Genomic DNA, 27,598 nt, shown 5'->3' with positions numbered 1-27,598 from the left:
TTCAAGAGCTTGTCACAGAGGAAAATACAGCAGGCTGTTCCGCTTCAGTGGACAGTTCTGTGATCAATGACTGTTTGGGACCAGTGGAAATTATATTTTGGAATGTGTGATTTGATCTGCTGGTCAGTGTGGTGGAGTCAAAGGTCAGACTACTGATGTCATTCTGTTTGAGTCCATTAGTGCTTTATGTTGTGTGCATTACTGTACTGACTGTTCTCATTTTCACCTCACTGTGTTTCTCTGTTTTACTTTAGGTTCATCTTGGTCTTCAGCTGCCTGGTGCTTTCTGTATTCTCAACCATCCCGACTCATCAAGAGTTCTCCTCCTACTGTCTTCTCATTCTGGTAAGTAACTGGACAGTCACTAGCTATATCTAACTATTTTTAAACAAACAACACACTTAGTTTTGCCTTAGCCCCTCAGTTGCTACTTAAGTACCAAAAATGTATACTAGAGTCTCACACTTAATTTGGCTGCATGCAGTCATGTTATAATTTATTTTATTAGATCAGAAGCAATGAGAAAGCACTGAAATAGCACAGTTAATTCAAAGTACTTTAGAATCTCTCTCCCAATTACCTGTTACATGCGTGCATACTGCTGAGTTAATTTTTCAACTGTAAATGATCCTGCTCAATTCATATTTATGTCATGTTCTGTTCTGTCTCTAAACAATATTCATGTTTTTTTTTTAATTAGACCTATAATTAATTTTACAACTTTAGAACATGATGGCACAGCATGGCTGACTCCATAAAAGGAGACCTGCACCCTATGTAGATTTAAAAGGCTCATTCTAAGATTAAGAAAATGCAATGGTTGGTATTTTCTGTTAAGTATACATTAATGGCAACATATCAATGATACTGCATTCCATTTCTGGTAATAAATCACTCTAAATATCACATATTAAACCTTTACGTTTCCCTGTACAATATTCATAAACAATATATTAACATTTAATACATTGTTTCTATAGCAATATAACTGTAACTCCTCCTGTGGACACTAATGGGTGCTGTATTATTAATTATATTGAATTTTTGTTATTCAAAATGTCTAGAACTATCTTATATTAACAATTCTTCTTACACAATTGTGACCAAAATGCATATCATTTTACAAAAGCAGTCAGCTATGGAAAGACTACATAATGAAGATAGAATTCCGATTAAAAAATCTCCTATTTATCCTTTGCATCTCCATACTGACATTATTAGCAGACATATACCCTGAACAGGAAAGATGTTAGCAGCAATGATAGCTGTTATTTCTAAAGAGCAAAAATGTGGGTGCTCATGGTCACACTAACAAACATAAGTCATGGAATCACTTAAGTCAGTAGGATTGATGTAGATTTCCTGGCAATCATTTCAGTATTTCAGTCTGAAACAAAGTGGTGGATCAGAGGAGTAGCTGACAGATCAACACTGCCACCCCGAGAGCCATGCTGCTAGAATTGCTAAAAATACTAAAGCAACTAGAAAGTTTGCACCAGAGCAGCAGTTTGTCAAATTCAAAAGACCATTAAAGTTCTTGAATATGACCTCAGGATAAAAAAATAAATAGCAGACCTCCACTTCTCGATCACTGGCTCATTTGTTTGTCTGCCATCAAACTGAGAGCTTTACTGTCTTTTAGTACTAACACTAAATTCTGTTCAAATTTGCCCTCAGGAAGAAAGTCAGGAAGGGCGGATTGAGCTATTACTGTGCACAAGAACAAAAATGTTTTTTTCACAAGCTTCTAACTGAAAGGAGAGGTCTTTTTTGTATAGTCAAGCACTCACTGCACATGATTACCCCATAGCTGGAGCCACCATTTCACAGATTTCCCTGCAATAATTGCATCAGCGTTATTATTAAATGGAGGCTGAATAGATGCATGTGCTCTAACAGGTGACCTGTGTCATTATCAGATACAGTACAATACTTTGTCAATCTATCCTCCATTTCAATAACAAAACCATTTCATCAGCGTGTTAGTGTATTTGTAACCAGTATTGACAAGAACTGAATTATTTAGAACACCTGGAAAAGCGCATTAGTGTCCTCTGCTACCATCACTGTCAAAACAACTGTTTGTTTCTTCTTTTTCAACAGGAGTTTGTCATGATTGTAGTGTTTGGGCTGGAGTATATCATCCGTATTTGGTCAGCAGGGTGCTGCTGTCGCTACAGAGGATGGCAGGGACGACTGCGCTTTGCAAGAAAGCCCTTTTGTGTCATAGGTGAGTTGTTGCAAGAGATTTTTTTTAATCTTATGTAGACAGACATGTTCATACAGTAATTCCTCTGAGGAAAGCTTTTTTTTTTTTTTTCCCCCAGCACAAGTGCTGTTTCCTCTCCTTCATGGTTTTTCAGTTGCCTTCTACTTGCCCTGTCTAGTGGACTGTGGTTGTCCTCTTTTTTTTAAATGTAGTTTGTTGTCAGGCATTAGCACGGTTCCACAGCACGCTATTGACCATAGTTTGCTTGTGTCATTTTCAGTTGTGGTCAAAACTCATAAGAGCAGGGAGCATTTACGCAATGAGGTTGCATTAACTGCATTTTATACTTTCCACTGTTTAGACATGGATCTCTGCTCCTATTTGGAACATACAGAAGGGGAGAGAGATCAGCACTCAGAGGTCACTCAGGGTGCTCTGGTCATCATACTTTTTAGTGGGTGCTGTAGTTTGCCAGCACAGAGGGAATGTAAGCTAAACAAATGGGTGATAATAAAGCGAGAAGCAGGGAGACAGAATAATCCAGGAAGCATGAAAAAATGAGAGATGATGGAATACATTATGTAAATGAAAGAGAATATGAACTGAACTTAAAGTACCTGAGCAAGAAAGAGAGGTACTTGAGAGACATGTAGAGGTCCTGCAGGTACACATGATGATCAGTCTGATTTATGGCATACACAGGCACAAATTGGATTAATAAATTAGGTGTATCAGTTAGTTTGTTTTTTTGTGCTCGTGTTTTCTTACAGAGAGAAACCTTATCACTGTTCTGTGTTTTCCAAAATGTCCCTCTCTATGTACTATAACTGTATGTCGCCACAAGCACACAAGGGATGGGGTACGTGAGTTTTTGATAAAATTACAGCTTTTAACATGATGTGTCATTGAGTCAAAAACAAAAAAATTAAACTCTGAAAGGAAACATTTGGTTTTATTCCACCTTCTTTCTTCTTGGTGTTGCTGTTGGCACAAATGATTATGCCCAAATGTTAAATAATAGCTAACTCATCTGTAACATTGTAAAAGTCATAATTCATGGTTTCATATTTTTTGCTGGAGGTTCATACCACATAGAAACTTCCTCAATTGTTTGGTATCACATATGTGTGTAAACAATTTTCCTGGAAATGTTAGACTCATATTAGTTCCAAAGTGAGGATTGGCAAGGGAAGCAGTCCACTTCCTATAGATGGGACAAACAGAATTTGTTTCTGCTCCAGTACAGAGCATTGAGAGTTGCGGTGCCAGAGTCAAATTCCTTGTGCATCCAACATACAGTTCTTGGCCAATAAAGCTGATTCTGATATCAAATGAACCTTCCCGTGCAATTACATTCAAACTCCTATTGTTCAGTTCCCCCTGATTTTTTTTTTTATTTCTTTGCACCTTCAAAGGGCATGAACCCACTGCAGCACTGCAGGGGCCCTGGGGATTTTATCCTGGGGTGTCACTAATGTATTTTTTATGGTGCTGCTGCTGACTTTTCCCCTTTCACTCGCCTCTCTGTGGGTCAACAGGATCATGGTTTATAGCAAGAGCCATCAGCCACACCTTGGTCAGCATTTTCCTTCAAAAAACAAGTTCAGCAGGAGGAGATATAGGTGCATAGGGTGAACTAAGCCCTACTTGAGGAGGGTTATAAATGGCACATTAAATGGAAGATCTGTTTGAAAATAATGTTTATGAGAAATTGAAAAGGAAACAAATCTGAAATGTGTAACCTGTCAGTGACATGCAGTGCAGATATCTTGATTATTTCAGATGTTTAATGCCCTGTGAGTGGAATAAATATTGTTCAAGGGACAGTGTTTTACCCAGTTACATTTTCCTCACTGGCCTGTTTGTGTCTACAGCAGATCAATATGGAAGCCAGGTGATTTAGGCAAACATATAGTGCAAGTAACACATGGGTATTAAAAGATGCCCTGTTCAAGAATTGTATTTTTAGAGTATTATTATTGTGATTGCGGTTTTGTTTGTAATGATTTATATAGTCAGTATTGCAAATTTCTCCTTTTTTTTTTTTTTTTTGGTAAGCACTTGTGCGTGTCTCATCTCTGTTCTCCAGATATCATAGTGCTGATAGCATCAGTAGCAGTGGTGTCAGCAGGCAGCCAGGGCAACATCTTCGCCACCTCAGTCCTGCGGAGTCTGCGTTTCCTGCAGATCCTACGCATGGTGCGAATGGACCGAAGGGGAGGCACCTGGAAACTGCTGGGCTCTGTAGTCTACGCACACAGCAAGGTGGGCAGGGGGCAACCACAGTTGTACAGTATGGCCAATAGAAACATACACACAGACATCTCTGTAGAAATTATGCAGTTTAATAGAATAGCCCAGCAGGAATGTTACCGCAGACAGAAAATGTACAGGTGTAAGTTTCAGTTTGCATCTTCAGATCCACACTCATTGTCTAAGCCTCATCTGCTGTGAGTATTATTTGTTTCATTACATTTGAAAATAACTAAGCCAAATCCTGGCTCGAGCTTAAAGCTTTACACATGAAAATGTTCAGACACCAGTCCAACTTGTAAAATATAAGTCATTGTTAAAAGATTCAGCTAGAGGTCTTGTGACGTTTCATCCAAAAACAGTATTTAGTTTAGGCTCTTGTCGCAAAAGATTGTTACAATTATTTATTATTTCCCTGAAAAGGAAAAGTGAAAACAGAAAGAAGAAACTTAATTTTATATGTAGGCAACTGAAGAAATCCCAGTCTTTGGCTTTGACTGCTCCTGTGTGTTACAAAATACTGCAGTGATTGTAGCAGATTTTCAGTAAAACACAGATCCAATAAAGGGGAATAACGTTCAACTATTAGCAGATCATTCTACTTCCTAGAAAGTTTTACCCTGAAAATTCAAAGAAAAGCCGATTTGGGTTGATCTGTGTTCAGTAGTTAAATGCCAACTTGTTGTGCATTATAAAAATCATCTTTTTTGCATTATTACACTCTGTCACTCTTCTGCCTGCAGGAACTGGTAACCGCCTGGTATATCGGCTTCTTGGTTCTTATCTTCTCTTCATTCCTTGTCTATCTTGTGGAGAATAAATCCAACAAAGAGTTTGCAACGTATGCTGATGCCTTGTGGTGGGGCACGGTAAGTCTGGAGGAATATCTGCGGAATTCAGTAAAAGCCCTTAAAGGAGAGAGTGGTTTTAACAGCTGCCAGATAATATATGCACCCATCCATTGGATTATTTAAATAGATTTTTTTCATAGTCATAATCTGTGCTTGGCTGGTGTCTTTGGCAACAGGAGACCTCAGACTCATATTTCTGGCATCAGATGATAATTTTTACCTTGCAAATCTACACTGCTGCTTTAGATAAACATATGCTGCACTAGCTGCTGAATGTCAGTGTCCTTGCTGATTTTTTTCTTCCTATTTTGGTTGTCATTGCCTCTGAGCACCGACAGCTTCTCTATGAACATTAGCACTACATGGCGCCATTAACTACCATTTTCATACTGGCTCAAAAAATCATTTGCAGCTGTCGACATTACCATATATTACAATACAAACCTGAATGAAACATGATCCAGAGTGATCAGTCTGCCAGAAGAGAGAGGTAGGTAGATGGGTAAATGTATAGATTGATAAAACACGCAGACTTTACAGCAAAGACTTTCATAAGTTGCATAAGCTGTGCCAGCTCCAGTTCCAATCAGGTTTATTAGCCATGTCATTAAATAGCGAATACACTGTAATAAGTGCCACTTTTTAGGCTTTTGCTGAACACATGTAAATGGTTCTATTCAGTGGCGACATCAATGTGAATCATTACCACAATTTACTCTTCTTCTTTTATTAAAACATCATTTGCTGGCTCTGTCTTTCACCAAGGCATTTAGGACCTCTCTGCAGTCAGTCAGAGGTTTATAATTGTCAAAATGGTCTCTGTGTGTCTTAACAGATCACCCTTAGGCATAATTAGGTCTTCACACACAAAGGATCAGAAAACACATGCTGTGCTTTGAAACTCTTTTTGAAGCACAGTGTAAAGCACAGAAGCACAGAACCAATGTCTACAGGGTTGCTCCTATAAATCCTCCACACAGGTGGAATCATTCAGATTGTGCTGCCTGAAGGCACCGTTTCAAATTATGCATTAGGGTAGCAAAATCGATCAGTGTGCAAAAAGCCAAACATGCACATATAATTCAAATATACGCAAGAGAAAAGCATTTGTTACAGGGCAGTCAGCAGAAAAATACACATTAGATTAAAAATATTTTCTTAGTTAAACCAGTAATTAATCAGTCCCATTATTCAGTCTAACAAATTAAGTTTCTTCTGCTGTCTCTGACATTTTGAAATGCAACCAGTTCACCCGAATCATACAAAACATGTGGATCGTTTCTCTTCTATGTGCTAAAAATGGATGCTTGAGAATTACAGGTAGATTACATGCACTGTTCCCCAGACATGTCCTGTGAACAAATTTCATTGCAACATCTTTGTAGCACAGTAGAGCTAGTTTATTGTATTACCAAATGAGCTTACATGCAGTTCTGCGGATCACTCAGGACTTAATAATCATTTATGTTGACAGATCACTCTGACAACCATTGGCTATGGGGACAAGACACCAAAGACGTGGACAGGACGGATGTTGTCTGCCGGGTTTGCCCTCCTGGGCATCTCCTTCTTTGCCTTGCCAGCTGTAAGTCCAAGCCCTTAAAGTGATTTCTTACGCTTCGAGAGAGAGAATGTGCAGGACAATTATTCATCCCCTTCTGAGACGTTACCTTCTGAATTACAAATTGGCCGTAGCCAGGTATCATTTAATTGCATATTTTCTGGCATATTTGTATGTAGTTTGTGAGAGTAAGCTGAAGGGAATATTTGCTATAAAGAAGTAAAACTGAACTGATCTTCCACTTTCTTAAGTGAACAGCTTTCTACATGAAGACTGAAGTTGTATAATTCAAACTTGAATCAAAGGTATCCTTGGAGTTGTTTAAGAAGCTCTATTGATTCTGTGGAGCCATGTTTTAATGAGCACTTGCACCAACAGTGCATTCACATACTTCTACCAACTCCTACTATCACCTACAGCACCTCTCCTACAGTACCAACACAATTTCACTGATTGGGGATAATGTAGCAAAAATCGATATTAGGTATATAAAATGCTTCCATTTTACTTTGCATTATAGGAAATAAACTCATTTTTGTTTATTGTGGGAAATGAAATGATTTCTTCCTGAGAGTGAGATGAGAACATTGATCTTGCTCTTGTGTGTGCTAACTATGGAGCTACAGCCATGTCCTAATAGCAGAAAGAAGTAGGAAACAGCAGCTGTATGTGGCATGGCTTTTCTATACCCCCCAGCTGCAGTCCTATATATGAAGACATATACACATTAGAGCAGCCAGGGTCCTGGGCTGCATGTTCTTGGTTGGTTGCTATAGTATTTGATGTTCCTGAACTCCCAAAGGTGCTGTATGAAATGGCACCACCTTGGCTACAGTACTAATGTAACCAGGAACAGATCTCTACTGTATATTTCAAAGACTCATCAAATTTGGTAGCTGCAGCTACTATGATATTTTACCAGGCAAAAAAATGTTTTTTTTTTCTGAGGCCAATTTGTAAATGTAATGTGTAATTTTAGAACACACAGAAAAAATATAATACAATACAACACACTTGTATAATTGTATAATTGATCATGTCATTTTTCATGCAGCCACCATTAATATTGTCATTAGACTTTCTCAGTAGCTCAGTGACACTTGAAAGTCTTTGGTGTACAAATACATGTAGTATTAAGGCCTATTTCTATCGTGCTAGGGTATTCTGGGCTCAGGCTTTGCCCTGAAGGTACAGGAGCAGCACAGACAGAAGCACTTTGAGAAAAGGAGAAACCCAGCTGCCTACCTCATCCAGGTAAAGCAGACAGCCTCCTCACTTGTGTTTCTCTCACACACATTTTCCAGTTTGGGCTGGAATAATAATACTATTGTTTATGTATGACTTATGGTGTTCAAACATTACTCCACAGTGTCTAAGGGAACTGAATAGCATACAGTACATATAAAATGTGATTAAAATATTATAAATTATTTGTATCATTCTCCAGTTTCTCTTTTCCCTCCACGGACTCTTCAAAACCTCCAAGCTACCCAATAAAAAGCCCAGCATGTGGCTTCACTGTGTCCAGCCCTGTGGCCCCTCACTGTCACATTACAGTCAGCTCTCTAAACTCTGGTTTCTCTGGTTTTAGGGTTTTATCCCCTCCACACTCTTCCATGTTAAATCCCAGAAACACCAGTTTGGCAAACTCATTCTTGCCATCTCCCTCTTGTCTGCATCACACATTTCCTTCTTTTCCAGCCTGATCTTCACACCCATTTTGCTTTATCCTGAACTGTAGTGGTACTGACCTTACATTGTCCATATATTTCTCCATACACTTTCCTCTTCTGCTCTCTCTCAAACATTCCTACCACTTGCTTCTCTCCACTTTCCTCTTTGACTTCCCCTCTCCCACATTTCTCTCCCATTTCATGTTCCCATCTCCTCCTGACTTCCACCTTTATTTCTCCAACCACCTCCTCCTCTTCATCTTGTCCGTCCCCATGTTGTACCAGGCTGCATGGCGTTATTATTCCACTGACAGCACAAGGCCCTACCTGGACGCCACGTGGCGGCACTATGAGAGCCTCCTGCCTTCCCACAGGCATGTATCCATGCCTGACCTCCGCCCAACCACAGACGTGTGACACCTGTTTTTTGTGTTTCACTAATCAGCTTCTTTAATTTGTTTTCTTTTCTATTCTCTTCATCATCTTCCTCCTGTTCTTCCTCTTCCTCCTGACTCCCTCCCTGGCCTTGTTTTTTTTTGTTTGACTCATTTTTTTTTCTTTACATTTATCTTTTTCCTTTGGGATCTCCTCTTTGTATTTTTTTTTTCTTTTTCCTGGTTTGTGTATTCTGCATGCAGTGTGTTTGGCGTAGTTATGCGGCTGATGAGAATTCGGTTTCCATTGCTACCTGGAAGCCTCACTTGAAGGCGTTGCATACCTGCAGCCCTACAAAGTAGGTACAACTATGGCAGCTGGTGTCTGTATTTGGTGTCTGTGCAACTCTTGCCATCTTTTGCCCAATTATTTTATATTACTCAGCCGTTTCACTTTCCTTGTTTTATTGTTAATGTATTTGCTTTGTTCTCTTTATGAAACACAGTGTAAATGCATTGATTTTATAACAGCTGTTTTCTTATGAGAAAATGGTTCACAGCCATCAAAAATACTAATAATTTCCAGGCTCTGTTAATCTCAGCTTGCTTGAATTAAAAACAAACAAGCAAACAAAAAAAACAAAAGAAATGCTGACTTCTAGGTTATCTCTAAAGAACTCTGAGGTTTTCCTGCTATTATATAAATGAATATTTTATTCCTCTAGAGCTTTCACACACAGACAGGCTCTCTGTTTAACTTAAGTCTGTTGGGTGCTAAATGGGCCACTGACTTTGACTGCTGTCACTTTGAGGGACCGAGGCAGTAATTTTAGCTCTCACCCTCCATGGCATATCTATTTATGACAGCAATTGCAGCCTCAATGAGCCATTCACACCTTTCTGAATTTGTAGCACTTATGGCTCTTTAAATTGGGTGGCAACTCAGCTCTAATACACTGAGCAATTTGGATGTGGGCTGCATATACCTAATTCGGTCTATCGCTAACTGTGGCAGCTGGCATATTTGTAGCATGAATATGCAATATTGATAACTATAGATGGGGTTCCCACTTGGAACTGTTCGAGGATGCTCACAGAGGGGTAGAACACTGTTTTATGGTCACACCTCACAATATACAGACTATTAGGTCTTCTCTATTTACAATATACCGTGTTCTCCAATGCTTCTAATGTGGAAATTTATAATCACTGGTGTTTTATTAGACTGCAGATTCTTAGATGGCATGTTATGAATAATGCCAAACAGGTGGCAACACAGGCTTCTTGTAAAGCAATATTCGGTTTTTTGTTTCACTGGAACGATTACATCCTCCTCCTTAAGTTAACTAAATGTACCCTATCTGTACCCTGTACTACTGTTTTAGCAACTTTTGAATGACTGATCATGGAAAATCCTGCACTCACTTGCTGAAGCTCACAGGTATTAGGTTAAAAAAATGATTTACATACATACAATGCATTGTTTAAAATTGATTAGAAAGATTGTTTTCTGTACATTTCATGATGAGCAGATGTCAGGCTCATCATGGTCCGTGGTGGTGGTCACAGTTGCAGGAGGAGGTTCGAACTGAGGTGAAAGGGTGGTCACTGAACCAGCCAGGAGTCTATGACAGCAGGGATTAGGAATGCCAGAGTGATGATCGGCAGACATACAGCAAATGGCAGCCAGGATAATGTAGTAATAGTATTACAGGCCCGTGCAGGCAAACTGTGGTTGAAGCAGCAGAAAGATATGGATAAATTCACAAGTAGACATGATCTGAAATCTCTAAGCCAAATACAGTCAACCAGGAAACTATGTGAAGTATAAAACCAGGGTATCAATCCAAGACAGTGCACAAATCAGTCCAGGGAAAATCTAAGAATCAGAATCCAAAGCACTAATACAGTCTGTAACAAGAATCAAACACAGGAATCACAAGAAATACAAGGAAAGCCTGGGAATATTCTGGCAACTAGACAGTAACTCTGAAACAGATTGGAAACAACTGGCTTGACCTTTGAGGCACAAAAAGTTGGATGGATTCTTGACCTTCTGGGAAGCCTGAGTCTGACTGCAGCTGGTCCTGTTGTCTTAGTGATAGGATAGGGGCCTATGAATCGAGGTTTGAATTTTCTGCTTTCCTGGTTGGATGGAAGCTTCCTCTTGGAAAGCCAGACCTTCTGTCTCACTTTGTATGATTAGCCCAATGGCAGTATCTTTTATAAGCCCTTAGAATAGCAGCCCAAGCTGGATGCCCAAGCTGGATGCAGTATCAAACTGCCACTGTAACCAAAGGGACTTTCATTTCTCCCTCCTGAGCAGGGACCAAGGGTGGCTAATAGGCTTAGACAGTTAGGGACAGGAAGAAACCAGTGGCTGAGGAGGGCAAGGAATTGTGGGCGTATTCAACCCAAATCAGATCATAAACCCAGGAACAATGAAGAGCGGTTTCCAAAACTTAGTTAAGTCAAACTGTTTCTTTGCTCCATCCTGTGAGCTTGTTGTACCATGCCTCATGGAGATATTTATTCATAGCCTCTGCTTCAGGGTCTTGAAAACTGATATAGACAAATCTTAGTAGGAACAGTTCCTGTGTAAAGAGTGATGGTGTAGTCATAAGATGTGTGGTGTTGGCTTGACTAGGACTGAGAACCTCTGCTAAGTCTCGATATTGCTCAGGAACCAGTTGTAGATCAGGCTGACTAGTTGATGAACTGTGGACCAAATAATCCAAGGTCCGAAACTTGGCTCCCCATAGCCAGGAGGTTGAGCAAAATTGACTCCACTTGGTAATTTTTCTAGTGCGCCAGTTGAAACATGGGTTATGCTGACGTAACCATGAAAATCCCAAGATTACAGGTATATCGGGTAATGGGATGATATGAAGCTGTTTGTCTTGGCGGTGACCAGAAATTATTGTGGGAATGGGCTATGTAATGTGTGAGACTCAATGAAGGAGATGGTTATCCAATGTACTCACCTCCAAGGGTGGATCTAATGGTGTAATCTGCAGTCCACTTGTGGCACAAGGGCACTTTCAGAAATCGTTGGAGGCAGCTATTGTGGAGACAACAGTGCTCTGGGACTGGAAATAGCCCAAGATTCACGGGATCTCTCAGCACGTCGTTCTGACTGGTGCTGGCCAGGGCAATCAGCTCATTCAACGCTGATGGTAGGATATGACCTACCATTTAATCTTTAATTGCTCCTGCCATTGATAAAAGAGATCATATAGAGGAAAGCCAATAACATTTTGCTGCCAGAGTGTGAAACTGAATAGAAAACTCAGCAACAGACTGAGTACCCTGGCTTATTTCTAATAATTGTCTGGCTGCTGCTCTGGCTGAAGAGACAGGGTCAAACATCTTACTTGAGTGTGTTACAGACCAGTGATCCCCAGTCAGCTCTTCTCCACTCCAGAAAGAATTGAAACATAAAATATACTTGTGAATGCTGAGAGGGGCAACTGGTGGCATTCATGTCCAAATTTAGACACAGGGCTGAGATGAGTAAAGTGCAAGATGATGCGTAGTCAGAGAATGTTTCAGGCAGGGGAAATTGTGGAAGCAGAGACGAGCCAGCCTGGCGAATGGCCAGTAATCCTCCAGTCGTGGCAAATGTAAAAGCTTGATCGATGGCTGTCGGTGGTGGTGTTGAATGTTGAACCTCTCAGAGCTCTTTGACTGGTTGATGCATCCCCGCCAGAGTCTTTCATAGTGTATTAAGCTGGGTAGCATGATTGTGCCTCATTTCGGCCAAAGTAGTCAAACTCTGACTCAACTTCTTAATACCTGTTTGGTCAGGCTTGGTGTGGTCTGTGGTGGTGGTCCCAGTAGAAGGAGGATCAAGCTGAGACGAAAGAGTGGTTGATGAACCAGCTAGGAGTAGGAAATCTGGGAATACCTGAGCGATGATCGGCAGAAATACACTAAATGGCTGCCGGGTTAACATAGTAATAGTAGTAGTAGTACAGGTCTGTGCAGGCAAACTGCGGCTGAAGCAGCAGAAAGAGATGGATAAATTCACAAGTAGATACAATCTTATTATGTGAAGTATCAATCCAAAGCAGAGAATCAGAATCCAAAGCACAAACGCAGTCTGTACAAGAATCAAACAAGGGAATCACAAGAAACCCAACAAGGAAAGCCTGGTCACTAGATCGCGTCTCTGTCTGCCAAGTAATGTGCAATGCACCGTGTGCCTGCGCTGCATCCATGCTGCACAAGAAAGTTGGTCAGGTGACTGTTGTAGACTGGCTGCAGTCCTTCCATCTGTGTTACATCTAAATATACCAAAAGCTAAATGCTAGATGTATTACCAGTTTAATATTGAAAGTTATTGAGAAGTCTCATTTCTGACCAGATCAGTAGATACTAGGTAATTATACCCTCTAAGCTAACCCGGAGGTTACTATTACTTCCCACTGAAGTTTTCTCTTTAGTTCTCATTATATTTGCTGCTTATAGCACATAATGGGCATTTCATGTTGATCTCCCAGTTAAGTACTCATTCTATTTGCTTTCTAATCCCTCTGTGTGTATGTGATATTACTCACAAGCCTGGAAATTATTAGTAAAACCATCTACAAGGAATACAGTACACATATTTAATCACAGTAAACCTGTACAAAACATACACTCTGATTGCAAAGACACTGCTTAAAATGACTAAGTGGCTTTATTCACTCAGTCAGTGCCTTCTGATTTTGCAACTGCTTCTTTAGTTTGCCTGGCCAGCCTGCATCGATCTGCTTGCTTATAGTGAGCTTGCTATGTGTTGACGTCTATTTCCGCTGGAATGTGTATTTTTGATTTTCTCGCGTCAAATCCTTTGTACATGTAAAAGAACCAGTTCCTAACACAACCCTTAATTTAAAAATGTTCATATCATGCTGATTTATAGGACTCCACCAGTACGATTTTATATATAAATAATGCATAGCTAACATTTGTGCCCACTAATTTTGAATACAGAACATAACAACACAACAGGCTTCAAGAATCTACCAACAGAATTCATATAGTACAAAAACAAATGGAAGCCATAACAATTAAGACGAATTAATTCAGATTTAGGAATCACAGCTGCATGGTGTGCAGCATGGTAGTTAAAATGTAACATCTACATGATTTGAGATAAAATGGGCTAAAACATGCAACAGTACTGGTATGGTCCTATAAGCAGTGTTATCAGTTACACATTATGAAAAGATACTTTATGATATCTATATGTATATGTATATATACATTTTTTTCTTCTCATTTGTCAATTCCAGGAAAGAGCAAGGAGAATCAACCACAAGGTTTGTGACTGCTGTTTTACTGATTATTCACATCTTTGGCTTCTTGTGTTTATGAATCAGTCACTAATTTTTTCTGTCTGCCTGGCTGCCTCTTTGGTGGTGGGCAGGTTCAGTGGTCTACGATGGGTTTTGTTCACGGCTGATGAGAGTGACAAAGCTGTGAGAACCAAAACATGAGCTGATATATATAGCATGCTGAGGAGACAAATGTGGATGATAATTCATGTCAGCGTGAGCAGTCCCTTCAACATTACACCCTGACTTTTTTTTTTTTTTACACTGGTAATATAAAAATAATGCATAGCATAGCTTTAAAGTAAGCTATTAAGAGACTAAATTTTGACTGGTTTCTGCACTGAGGGTAAAATATTGTTTTTGTGCTACTATCAAGCCCAGTGGGAAAAAAAAAAAAAAAAATCTACCATTTAAAACCTCAACAGTCCAGTTGTTCCACTTCTGTGTGAACTGCACAGTCACTGAGATGGTGAAGTCTCCCTAACCGAAGCAGTTTCAAGTTGTGGGTGATGACATGTCGCCCTGCTAGCAACAACTTTTTCCACCGGCACACACTGTGACTCACTGTTTTATCTTTGTGTTTGGATGCTTTAGTGCAGGTCTCCGCTCCAAAAACACACACACACACACGCACATGTTGAAGTAGTCAAATAAAAGCAGCAACACACACCCACATACACATGTGCTTACTGTTTTTTCCTCAAATTTTGAACCATGTAATTGCCTCAGGTATTTATTATGCTTATTAGAAAATTTTTGTACAATTCTGTATTCACAGTGCCACATTTTCTAATGATATCAGTGCCCCCAGTGTTCTCATTAATCCTGCTAATTCATTTTAGAATCGTTAGCGGAGGACAGTGTGTGATGGGCTGAGTGATATAATATGTTGTGTTTGGAGTTATGAAACACTGAGTAAATGTTTGTCTCCAAATCACCAAAGCAACCCAAAGGCAGTCGATCTGTTATTCCCTTGACCCTAGTGCTGTATATGAATCACATTACGCAAGAAGAGTTTAAAATGTGAAAAGCCAATAAAATAAATAACCAAATTAAGCAGTCTGAAATTTTATAGTCACCTTAGCCTGTACACAGGCAAGAACAGAATTCATCCCACACAATTTTAAGCATGCCTTAAGATTGAGTGGGATTGTGTCTTCTGCAAACCCCCAACTCTATAAACATCTCCACTGCAGGGCTGGAGAGGTGATTAAATGCCACAGGGTACGGTCCAACTAGAGCTGCCTTACTTTATTTATTAGCCAGATTAATTTATTCATTTTCAAAGTAATAATCATAGTATAGTGAAGCGACAGGACAAAAAAAATGCATGAAAAAGGTCTGCATTTTCATACCCTCAGTGAATTCACATGTCTGTCTAAGGGCTACTGGCCTCACACTGGTGACTCAGGCACTTGTTGCCATGTACCAGCTGAATTCACATAGTTAAATGAGGGATATCGACAAGAAGTGTGTGAGTCACCAAATTGCAGGCTTTTTCAAGCAGTGCTGTAGTTGTTCATTTTCCGCTACTAAGCTCAATTGCCTCTGTTCTGCTGCTTCTAAATGTCAGTGCTTGACAAATTAAAGCAACAGTAACGGTAACTCTGCTATATTACTTTATAATTCATAGCTTTTGTACATACAGTCTTACAATGAATCATTGTATTTACATGTCAGGCAACTCAGCATCATGTAACACATTCATCATATGTCTATCTCCCCTTGGTTTTTTAGTCAAATTCATAGTAATAAACAGAAGCTACTGAGGATGTGTATCACTCGGAAACATAGGTACACAGTGTTTCTGCTCCTCTGTTATATGATGTTTTTCTTTGGGAATGCTGACTAATTCTTGGTGCATGAGTATCTGTAGGAGGCTGTGCAGCCTTAGAGAGGGCAGAGCCAATAAATCTTTCAGGGAGGCATCAGTTGACTTTTTAGTAACACGGTATCTGTTTTTGTTTGATTTTTTTGCTTGAACAATGCACTATTTCTGCCTGTTTTGATTTTAGTTTTAACTGCATTTGCACTCAGAACATTTGTTCCAGGATTCATCCTCTTTAAAATATTAACTTTAATAAGCTTTTTTATGACTGTATAGAGATGAAATTTATTTGAGACTATTATCACTTCTTATCCATGCAGCTCCTGGTGTTGCATCTAGACAGCTCACAGTTTATTACTCAAAACCTTAATACAAGATCTGAGTGATAGTGACACGTTATCACTATTGCAACACACACACACACATCATATGTGCATTTAAATCCACAATTTGAATATAGATCTGGTCATATTCTGTGTTTATATTGCCATCGATTCCAATGAAAGGTTTTGAAGCATCACTGAATAAGTGAGTGAGTTACACTGTTACACTGGGTGAAAAGTTCCTTCATTACCATGCACCATTACTGTTTTGACTCAATCCCACATACGCTGTCCTGGTGCTATAAATACACTGACTTAAGAAAATATTCAGAACCCTTCACCACAGAACATTTGTGAGACGTGAAGACAGACGCTTCCCATCTAGTATGATGGAGCTTGAGAGGAACTGCCCAAATCCAGGTGTGCAAAGGTTGTAGAGTCTTAAAGCTGTAACTGCTATAAAAAAATAAATTTAAGTACTTTTAAATTAGAGTTTTTAATTATCATTAAAACAAAATAAGTTTTACTTTATTATTATAGGTTATTGAGTCAATGGATAAAAATGGCAGTTTTATGAGTTTAAAATAAAATCAATCAATAAAGCACAAAAAGTGGAAGGAATACTTGATGAAGACACTGTACTCACTAGTGCATCAAATGTGTATTAATCCACAGCTGAAAATAGTCCTTTACTTAGTCCAGCACTTAGGCAGGTACCATTTGACTGGTCACATGAACAAGGCAGGGGAGTCAGGAACCAATGTGAGATGAAAATAGAATAAAATATATTGCAAGCCTCATGTGTCCAATCCAGCATAGGGTAGCACCACATAACTGTATTTAAATTAGCCATGCCTGTTGACTGTGCTGTGCCTTTGCATGAAGACATTAAGGCTGCAGCGACATCTCATCCTGTTCACTCACGTTCCACAAGTCATTTCCATTTATTTTGTTCCATAACGCCACCTTTTCACGTGACACTGTGCAATCAGTCCAAATATTAGGTACAAAAGTGTGGCATTGAATGTGCCTTGCTACACCTTGCTCACTAATTAGTCACATGCAGATAAATGACACACTGTAGCTGATCTACACACGTGTAGATGCAACTCAAATACCCAGCTGAAGCTTCTTACCCCTAACCCCATGATAAGCACCTGCTGCAATGCATGCTGGTCTTTCTCTATCTCGTTGCGGAGCACTTCAACAATATTAGTAGATCTAGTTCTGGATGATGACAGCTATTTAAAGCAAAGCAACAGCATTTTATTTAACAGAATTCACGTTCTTTCCTTGAAATTGACATCAATATTTTTGTTTGTCTGTCATTCCATCTCCTCTCATCTCCAATCCCTACATATTCCACTGTGTATTCCAATTTTACTCTACAGCCAGAAGTTGAGCTTCAAAGAACGTGTGAGGATGGCAAGCCCCCGAGGTCAGAGCATAAAGAACAGGCAGACGTCTTCAGTGAATGATCGGCGGTCTCCAGTGGCTGAGGCTGGGATGGAGGGCACCAGCCCTGCCAAGGTGCAGAAGAGCTGGAGCTTCAATGACCGCACACGCTTCAGACCTTCACTCCGCCTTAAGAGCCAGTCCCGCTCCACCACTGATGGTGAGTGGAGTGCACTTGGTACAAATTCAAAGAAGAATTCATTGTCATTCTCTCCATACACAGCACTCTGTATAGCACTTCTACTGGGTGAGACAACAATTCCTGAACACCTGCAACAAAACTAATGCTCAAATGCTTAAAATATGTTGGAGTATTTTGAAAAAAATATCCATATTCACTTGCTGAAGATAGATCATGATGAAAAGTGTGACATCATTCTCAAGTATGGCCGTTCAAAATGAAGCTACAACCAGACCATGATTTGTTTTACTGAGACTATAAGTAATAAGGAAATCTCGTCTCTTTTCTCTCTGCACCTCTAAAACACACAAATCAACACATTATTCTCATTTTTTAAAATCTAAACCAGCCAGGTTAGCTGTTTCCCCATTCTTCGATGATGCAAGCTAAGCTAGACCGCCCTTGGCTGTAGCTTTGTATTGAAACACACAGAAGAGAAAGTGGCATGATCAAACTGTCAACAAAAAAACCAACCATCCAACCCACCAGATCTGTTTTTGCCCACTAATTCAGACAACCAAGTGGAGGAATGCTAATGGAAGCAAGCACTTCCTTTCTTTGGCCTTATAGTACCGGCCTGGCAAGCCCTCCTGGGTAACAGCCAGTTGGTGTTTGTGGGTGGACTGATGGATTGATGGAAGATGGGGGTGGTAAGATCCATCAGCCATATGGGGTGTCAGAGCCAGCCAGCTGGCTGAGGCCTGCTGGTGGAGAGGAATCAATAACCAAGCTAGCCAAAACCAAACTGGTTGGCTGGTTAGCCACGCTCTGTCTGATCATTCACTGTCACTGACATGGTGGCTAAATGAGATGTTACAGGATGGGAAACATTTCCCTTTTATTTGGCTTAATTAGAAGTGAAATAAGATGTTATTTAAGTGGAAAACCTCTATGATATATTTAATGGAGCAAATCATTAATCTGCACTGCTTCATTTGATACAGTCTCCCAGTCTATTTCTGTCTTAAAAATCAGTAGGTTATCTCACAGACTTAAGCACATACAAATCCTACATGTTGTGCATTATTAAGTGATGCTCATTCATTTACATTTGGATAGATAGAATTAATAGATCAATAGAACTGCAGTTCAAGCACACATGATTCCTGTCCAATTCAGTTGTTTATTGGACGCTCAGTTGTGACCTGATTAATCCACAGGCTTGTAATAGTCAGACTTTGATAAAGAGCTATATAACTTAGTTTGCTTTTTTATTTTACAAAATTGGGATCATCCCTATCAGTGCAGCTAGATTTCTGCTGTGGAATGGGCTTATTCAGGTTTCTTCAAGATGTACTAATCAATATATTTACATAAAGAATTGATCAAATGGACGGGGTTGTTTGTAGTGATGAATCCATAGAGAATTATCACTCAACTCTGCCTTTCCCCTTAACACTACAGACCATTTTTTTCCACACAAACTCAGCTCTTATTGATCAGGTGGACATGAACATCACTCCAAATAAATGTCCACTGAGGCAACAATCTGGTGACATTCTCCCTGTCAACTTCATGAGGTGATAATAAACAGTGGTGTGTTTTTAATCTTCTCTTCTGCCAAAAAAATCTGCTTCAGCTTTTCATTAGACATCATGTAACATCACACTGGACACACTGACACACAACAAAGGAATGTGTTCCTTTAGTGCAAATACACAATCAAAACCCTACCATGATAATGATGATGATACTTTGTTGGTGGTGAGTTGGATGAATACAATCCCTGGCTATATAGAAGTTTTAAAGTACTGTTGTATTTTAGAAGTTTTAAAGTACTATTGTGACACACGTCACATATGCATGGGCTGAATCTATACATGAGAGTAATCTGTTTTTTTCCATTCATGCAAATGAACAAAATCTAAATAGTCCTTCTAATTTGTTTCCTCCCTACCAAGCAGCAGACTCCAACATCACAGGGGAGGATGGCTTTGATGAGAAGGGCTGTCACTGCGAGATGTCAGTGGAAGACTTGCTGCCCTCAGTTAAGTCTGTCATTAGGGCTGTCAGGTGAGGTAGTGGACTCCCATATCTAATACTGTGTTTTTCTACTGCTAAGGTTGCATGCAAATAAATCCTGATTGTAGCCCCAATGCCACCGAGCAGCTCTTCTGATCTGATTGAAAGTGTTCAGAGGATTAAAGTGACTGAAAGATTGTTTTTAGGTTATTTTTAGATCTCCACTGGTTCATGTGATTAGATAAGTGTTGAGAAGCAGGAAATATGGTTAGTACTAGCATTAACACTGCAAAACCATGTAAAGTGATCATGTCACAAAGACAGTGTGTTAAAATTGCTTGAAAAGATCAAATCTAAAGAAATCGGATATAATAAACCTTCTGCCACTCAGGATTGCACATGGCTTAGTCCATTTGAAAAATGTATTTCTTTAAGGTAAAAACCAAACAAATGAAAGTATTTATAGCATAGCTCTAACAATGGTCAAATATTTGATATTTCCCTGAGATGTGAAGGAGTGCTTTTAGAAAGTTTCAAAGTCCAACTGAGTCAGCTAAGTAGCAATTCTATACTATTAAAAGGCATTCAGAACTGTACTTGAGCAAAAGTCCAAAAATACTATCAGCTACTGGCTGACAATTTTGTCTGTAGCATTACTGTGTATTTTAACACAGTATAACTAAGCTCAGTTCTTGAAATCTAAAAACTTGTATTTGGTCCATCATGTAAACCTACCAGCTATGCTACAGTAACTGAGTTCAGAGACACCAAACCCAGAGAGTTGTTCTACGTCTGAAATCTGACAGACTTTATTTGATCTGTGTAAGTGACTGAATCCAGTCCATCACTTCAGGGGCTATAAAAACATACAGCTTGACACAAACACATTCCTCCCTGCACTTTACTGTGAGGCTTTATTGCTGCCTGTCCTTGATGGTTCCACCCTCTCTCTATTTGAGGACTTTTGGTCAAATTGCTTTGAGTTTAGCCTTGAGGCTCCAGAGGTGCATAACCTCAGAAAGTTTGTTTTTCAGAGTTACGGTGTTACACACAAATTCATAGGGTGTCTGCATAATTTAGTCCAATTTAGTGACTGTTTGAACTGGTTTGAAGAAATAGCTGGTTGGTTTGCAGTGATGCAATTTGAGCACCTTTAAAAACAGGAGAAATGAAGGTGAGGTTTAATCTGTTTTCATGAGTCTGTGTAATCTCTCAGGTTGATGGAGTCACTACAGGTTATTTGTTGTGACTGTATCAGACCCCCCCCTTGTGGTTGATTTATGAATTTCTGCTGTCTGCAGAATAATGAAGTTCCATGTAGCCAAGAAGAAGTTTAAGGAGACGCTGCGCCCATATGATGTGAAAGATGTGATTGAACAGTATTCAGCTGGTCACTTAGACATGCTGTGTCGCATTAAGAGCCTGCAGACCAGGTAATGACGAACAATACACACTGCATTGCAGCATCATCAGCTGAGTTTCCGTTGTGAGTCTTTGCTGTTTAACTGGAGCTGTTTGTTTGTATGCATGTATGTGTTCACCGGCACTCATACTTTATACATGCATGGATATATGTGTGTATTATGCTTATTTTTGTGTTTGTTCTTTTGCATTCTGTTTGTATGCCTGTGTACATGTGTGTTTATGTGTGTGCATGTGTTTGCTTCCCTCACAGGCTGGACATGATAGTAGGCCCACAGCCCATGAGGAGCAGAGCGAAGACATTTTCCTTCCCCTCCTTGCCTGTCTATTACAGCCAGGGCAGAAAGAACTCCACCCAGGGGTCAGAATATGCCTACGCCCCTCTCACTTGTCTTATGGGTTCACTTCACTCCAGTCAATTTATTCAAGACGTGCTTTGTCCTCAAAATATGAAAACTGAAATCCAAAAGAACTGGGAGAATGGAGATAATAATAAAAAAAAAAAAAAAAAAGCTGGAAGTGACATGATCCCAACATTTCTTTACACTTCGCTCTTGTTCCTCTCTTAAACATTGTGTCCCTAGTTGTGAAGTCATTCACTAACCACCAATGAAACGCTACAGTATACTGACTTTGGTTACGGTGTTTGTTCTGGTGAATTTTGGGAAATTCTGGGATCCTCATGTGTTTGAAGCCTGATGCTTACACATGATATAGAAACACCTTCACTAATATACAGAAACTACATTCACAGCTGTGACTCCTAGCTGCCAAAGCTGCGATTGTTGACAGTTAACTGCTGCATGCTTTTTGTGCTGCATGCTGGTTGAAAAAGTATATTAACTTATATATATTAACAAAATATTAACTCAAGGTCTTCTTTCCATTACTGTTTTCAACTGCATTTCACCTTCTTTGTCAAGAGTTGTCATGATAATGGCTTCGCATACGGGGGGGGGGCTGAGATCTCCACCCATGTACCCCCACCAACCCACCAGGAAATGTCTTTTTTTTTTTTTACAAATAGGCTGTTTAATTTTAAGAGACATACCAAAACAACAAGCTCTACATATCTAAACTAGTGCAGTTGAACACCAAATGACCCACAGGAAAAAACATGTGTCACACACTTCAGTGGGCCTCTCTTTCATGTCTTTCAGCCTGCTCAGCAGTGTTTGCTTGCCACAGCATTTTAACTCTGTTCACCTGTGCCTACCCTCCCTCTCTGCTCAACCTGCCTTATTCAGTACCTTCACCTTCTTGGATCTGATGAAAGACTTAAAATTGTTGGTTTGTCTTTAACCAAATGTAACCACTGTCTTCCCTATGAAAACACACAGTTTCTACATGCAGGTCTGGTGTTGAAGAATGCTTGGGCCTCTAATTGACATGACATTGCCTTAGCTATGCTAGTATGCTAGCTAGTTTTCCACTTTGTTACTCTTTTACTTCCTATCATCGGTGTCTTATTGTGTTGGCATATGCTCATGTGTCATTGTTCTAGAGTGGACCAGATCCTTGGGAAGGGCCAGATCCCTCTGGATAAAAAGATTCGAGAGAAGCTTCTGTCTGATGGCGATATATTAGAGGACATGAGCATGCTGGGTCGAGTCTGTAAGGTGGAACGGCAGGTCTGTGTTTTGCCTATTTTTATGTTTTAGTTTGTATTCTCTTATGGTGGGTTAAATTATTGGTCATTTCTATTATTTCCCTATGTGAATCAGTATTGCCTTTACGCAGGCACAGTCCTCTACTGTCCTTCTACTGCAGTCTGTAACATAAGTATATCAGAGTAACATATTTTATATCTGTATCATCATGCCAAGAAGAATGCACTATTATATACATTGTAATTATTAATCTTATTATGCATGATGTGATCAGGTGAAGATCCGAGTTGATCAGGATCAAGAGTCCAGCAGCTCAGTTTTCATTTAAAAACTTTCATTTAAACAGAAAATAAATCAGTAGACCTTAAAATGCCTACTTTCCCAATGATTGTCTGTTCTTGCTTTTGTGTCTCTACGCTTCTCATTCCTGTGTCCCGTTCTCTCCTCACAGGTGCAGTCGATTGAATCTAAACTTGACTCCCTGCTTGACATCTATAGGCAGGTTTTGCGTAAAGGCTCATCGTCAGCTCTCACACTCTCTTCTCTGCCCTTGTTTGAGCTGGAACAGACCTCCGACTACCACTCCTCTGTCTTCACCAAGGACTTGTCCTGCTCCACCCAGGTCAGCAGCCGTGGGGCGCCTCCCCCTGGTGGCTGCATCACACGCTCCTCCACCAGCCTTTCCCAGGGAGGACTGCATCTCATCCTGGCACCACCCAATGAGCTCAACCTCAATCTCAATGCCTCCTCTTCCACGCCACCCTCCGGCCTTGCATCCTCCTCTTTCAGCCCATCACCACTGCCTCATCATCACCATCACTGTCATCCACATCATCCCCACTATCATCATACTCAGGCTCAGGCTACCACGCCTGAAAGTGGCACTGATGAGGTGGTAGTGAGTTCTCCACCCATCCTCACTCCCAACAGTATCAGTAGTGGAGGGGGTGGAAGTGTAGGAGATGGAGGGTTTTCTCTTCTGGCAAGGCTTCCACCACCGCCACCTCCCAGCCGAAGTGGTGGCCCAAGCAACTTGGTGCGAGCAACCTCCACAGAAGCATCTCCCAACATGGAGGACCTGACAGTGGGCTTGGGGCTGGGCAGCTTGGGGCAGCAGCTAAAGGGCAGCACCAACAGCAATGGCAGGCTAAACTCTAAGGAGGAAAGTTCCTGGAGGAGACATATGAGCCTTGAGCTGGAACCCCTGGTGCCGCCGGCCCTGGGCTGCTGCTCTGTCCCCAGCCAGATGGACCGAGGTTTGGGCAAGTCCATGTCAGTGCAGGACCTGATGCGGGTAGCTCCGGGAACTGTTCAGGATGCCCACCACAGCCACAGTTTGTCATCCCCAAGTCCCAGTACAAGCAATGACTCCCCAGTTGGCTTCCACAGCTGTAGCCAAGACCCCGGGGGAGGAAGAGGCGGTGGCGGTACAGGCAGGTGTGGTGGAGGTGGTTGGGGTGAGGAGGACCACCTTACCGGTGACAGGGACATAGAGGCACAGGGATTTGACTTCCTGTCACAGGGGACTGCTGAGGCCCAATCCTACTCCTCTGAGCTCCTGAGGACAGAGGGCAGAGCAGGGGCAGGATCCTGGGGCTCTAATCATAGCCTGGCTAGCGGTCCTGCGTCCTCGCCCTCTACTGGCAGCACTGAATTGCCGAACATGCCGCATGTACGGCTAAAATAGACCCAGCTACAAATTCAGAAAGCACACAAATGCCACCTCAGAGACCATTTTTATCCTTTTTTGAAAGGAGCAGACAGGTGGAATATAACAAAGGGCCTGTTTTTTTTGTTGTTGTTATTTTCATGTTGATTTATTTGATAGGAATCAGTATTTTCATACAGGCTGATCAAATATGCCATATTATTGCATGGTTTACTCTGTTTTAAAGTGTCATTGACAAATCTGAGATAAAGATGAAGGATTGTAAAATAAAAACACGGACCCCAAAAACCTGAGACTTTGCTATTAAAAGCCAACTAAACTTGACCTAATATCAGACCCAGCATGAAAATTGCATGTTTTGGGAACAGGTACAGAGATTAGTAAGATAGTTTACGCTTGCCAATGTAGGAAGGCATAGACATCTAAGATAGGGAGAATTCCTTTGAGAGCACTCACATCTGTAGTAAGCAATGGGAAAATATGGGGCTTAAGTGTGCGCACGCATAGATGTATTTCCTGTCTCTCATGATGACAGGTTACCTCCCCATTTTTATTATTACTCACTATTTCTGTTTTAATTCTAGATCATTCTAGAAAACTAGATCATCTCCTAAAATTTATATTCTTAAATGCATACATTTTTTTACAATCCTCAACCAAATATGCCCACCATCTTTTCAAAAGTATCACACTTTAAAGGACCATGACAAAGCATATGCATATTTTAGCTTCTGAACTACAGTTCATTTATAATTACCATTTTAGTATAGGCATTGATTGGTTTTCATTATGTCCATACAGTACATTAAATCAACCAGCTGACTATAGTGAACATAGAGAAATTACTCGAAAGAAGCACCGTATTTTCCAGACTATAAGTCACTTTTAGCGAAAACAGCCGTGTTGAGCAGAAAAAAACATATAGAAGTCACTTCGGTGTATAAGTCACGTTTCTATTTATACTAATTATTGTCTAAATTAGCCTGTATGGAACATAGGCTAGGCATAACAACAAGCAGAAATGCATTGCCAGATTCATTCATCCGTGTAGCATGAACATAAAGGTTTTTACATTTTCTGCAGAGTCTAGAGTGTCATCTAACACTAGTGATTACTTGACAAAATGACTGCAAATTAACACATTTAAGTCACTTCGCTATATAAGTTGCATTATAAGCCATAGGAGTAAAAAATGTGTGACTTATAGTCCCGATAATACAGTAAACTTGAACTGCATATCATACAAACAGCATTAGACAAAGCACATTCAAATGTCTGAAACACAGCATGTAATAGGCTATTCAACTTATTTGTAGTAAACATGCCAAAACATGCAAAACTGTATGACTGGTCCTTTAAACTTTGAAGTGATCTTACTTTAACAACCACATCCTGTTACTAACAAGTATGGCAGGAACGCCCTGACAGAAATGTCAGTGTCACACTTATCGATGCCACTTCTGCCAATAGTGATCTTTAGTATGAGGTGCACCATGTTCAAAGCACATCTGTATGTACAAGTAGGAATGCCTATAACATACAGCCACTGTGATGTTCCATGTCCATCATGCTTTGGAGGTTCTTAGGTGCAATCCAGAGGAGAGGAACAAGGATAAAGGGTTCAACACTTTCACCTTTCAGAGCAATCACCCAGCAATCAGTTTGTTTTCCAGCTGACAGCCATGGAATAAAACATCTTGAATGTCATCTTTTTTTGGGAGGGGGTGGGGGGGGATTAAGACCAGTTTTGGTTATTTTGTCAGAAGAGAAGTGCTGTGGCCAAGCACTTTGTTTTGGTTTGGAATCAAATAGTAAGAACTCTAACTTTGTAATGCATTTGGCCCTTTGCCACTGTTTTTACATGAAAAGATATCTTATTCAAGCCATGGTTAATGTTTGCTTTTTCATACAGTGAAATGTAGGATTCTTTTTGTTTCTTGGAAGTGGATTCACTGCAGAATGTATTGCTTATTTCATTGTTAATATGAGAAGAACATCTATTGCTTGAACTGCTAAGTGGTGCCATCCACATAATTAGTGTAATCAACTTCTTCTTCCTGTTGCATGGTATAGAAGCATCAGGTAAGGGTAAGTGGTTCTCTTCAAGTTGTAGGAAAATACAGCACCACAAGCTGCAGGTAAATACTTTTCAAAAAGAATCCAAAGCCTCAGTGTTCACCACTGGACAGCAGTACCTCAAAGACCCATATCAAAGAGAAGAATCTGTGAAGGAGGTTTGGCGACGCTTTGCTTTCAACAAGTGGATTTTACTTTCTTTCAAAACTTTAAATGTACTTTGCATGAAGAGGTTATCATACCCAAGCCTATTTACAACAAAGAATGGACGCAATGTCGTTAACACAACTCTCTCTATGGTTCAAACTGATTGGACTGGAATTAAAAAAGACCCTGGCTCTGATACTGTATGCAGTCTGTAATGTGCAGTACATACAGCAGGTGCCTTGCTTTTGTGGTACATATTCATCTTGATATCTACAGTTTTCTGAAAAGTGCATTAGGTCCCTCAGAGCAGAAATGGTTCCACTATCTTCACAGTCTCTCCCTGTAACCGTTCTGACTTCAGGCATTTTACAGTTTTTTTTTTTACGCTAGATCATTTTGCTACTGGGCATAAAATGGGCCAATGACAAGTTAACTTCCTGTCTTGTTTCCTTTAATTTATTTAAATTATGTGCATATATTTACACTAGTAATAATCTCAGTTAGAACTATGAAGCCTGTAGTGTAATAAAAATGCAAGTGAACTTTTATTCTTATTCATCAATAAAGGAAATTCTATGAAGAGTTTTGGCTTTCTTGGGGCTATTCACTGAAATTGTGTGCATTTTCAATGGTTTGGGAGTATGGAGTTAAAACAGACTTGGCAAAGATACTAGGAACAAGGA

The 27,598-nt window shown here is 40.1% G+C and overlaps 1 protein-coding gene across 5 annotated transcripts in view; it reads left to right on the top strand.

Annotated features, from left to right (window-relative positions):
* Positions 1 to 27,497, top strand: part of kcnq5b (potassium voltage-gated channel, KQT-like subfamily, member 5b) — a 94,915-nt gene extending 67,418 nt beyond the window's left edge. Inside the window, exons 2-15 of one of the 5 annotated variants that reach the window (XM_026303527.1) lie at positions 255 to 345; positions 2,104 to 2,230; positions 4,299 to 4,474; positions 5,206 to 5,331; positions 6,788 to 6,898; positions 8,033 to 8,128; positions 9,186 to 9,280; positions 14,201 to 14,227; positions 17,785 to 18,008; positions 19,934 to 20,042; positions 21,293 to 21,424; positions 21,667 to 21,774; positions 22,918 to 23,044; positions 23,475 to 27,497. In XM_026303527.1, the coding sequence (XP_026159312.1) occupies positions 255 to 345; positions 2,104 to 2,230; positions 4,299 to 4,474; positions 5,206 to 5,331; positions 6,788 to 6,898; positions 8,033 to 8,128; positions 9,186 to 9,280; positions 14,201 to 14,227; positions 17,785 to 18,008; positions 19,934 to 20,042; positions 21,293 to 21,424; positions 21,667 to 21,774; positions 22,918 to 23,044; positions 23,475 to 24,710 (2,785 nt within the window). In that variant the 3' untranslated portion in view covers positions 24,711 to 27,497. Of the gene's footprint in view, positions 1 to 254; positions 346 to 2,103; positions 2,231 to 4,298; positions 4,475 to 5,205; positions 5,332 to 6,787; positions 6,899 to 8,032; positions 8,129 to 8,832; positions 8,922 to 9,185; positions 9,281 to 14,200; positions 14,228 to 17,784; positions 18,009 to 19,930; positions 20,043 to 21,292; positions 21,425 to 21,666; positions 21,775 to 22,917; positions 23,045 to 23,474 lie in introns of all 5 variants that reach the window. The other 4 variants (XM_026303526.1, XM_026303530.1, XM_026303528.1 and 1 more) reach the window with 4 other exon arrangements.
* Positions 27,498 to 27,598: the final 101 nt, after the last annotated feature.

This window comes from Mastacembelus armatus, chromosome 1 (assembly GCF_900324485.2).
Source record: "Mastacembelus armatus chromosome 1, fMasArm1.2, whole genome shotgun sequence".
Taxonomy (NCBI): Eukaryota; Metazoa; Chordata; class Actinopteri; order Synbranchiformes; family Mastacembelidae; genus Mastacembelus; species Mastacembelus armatus.
Note: the sequence above shows the minus strand (reverse complement) of the source record. Positions and strands in the feature narration are given on the sequence as shown.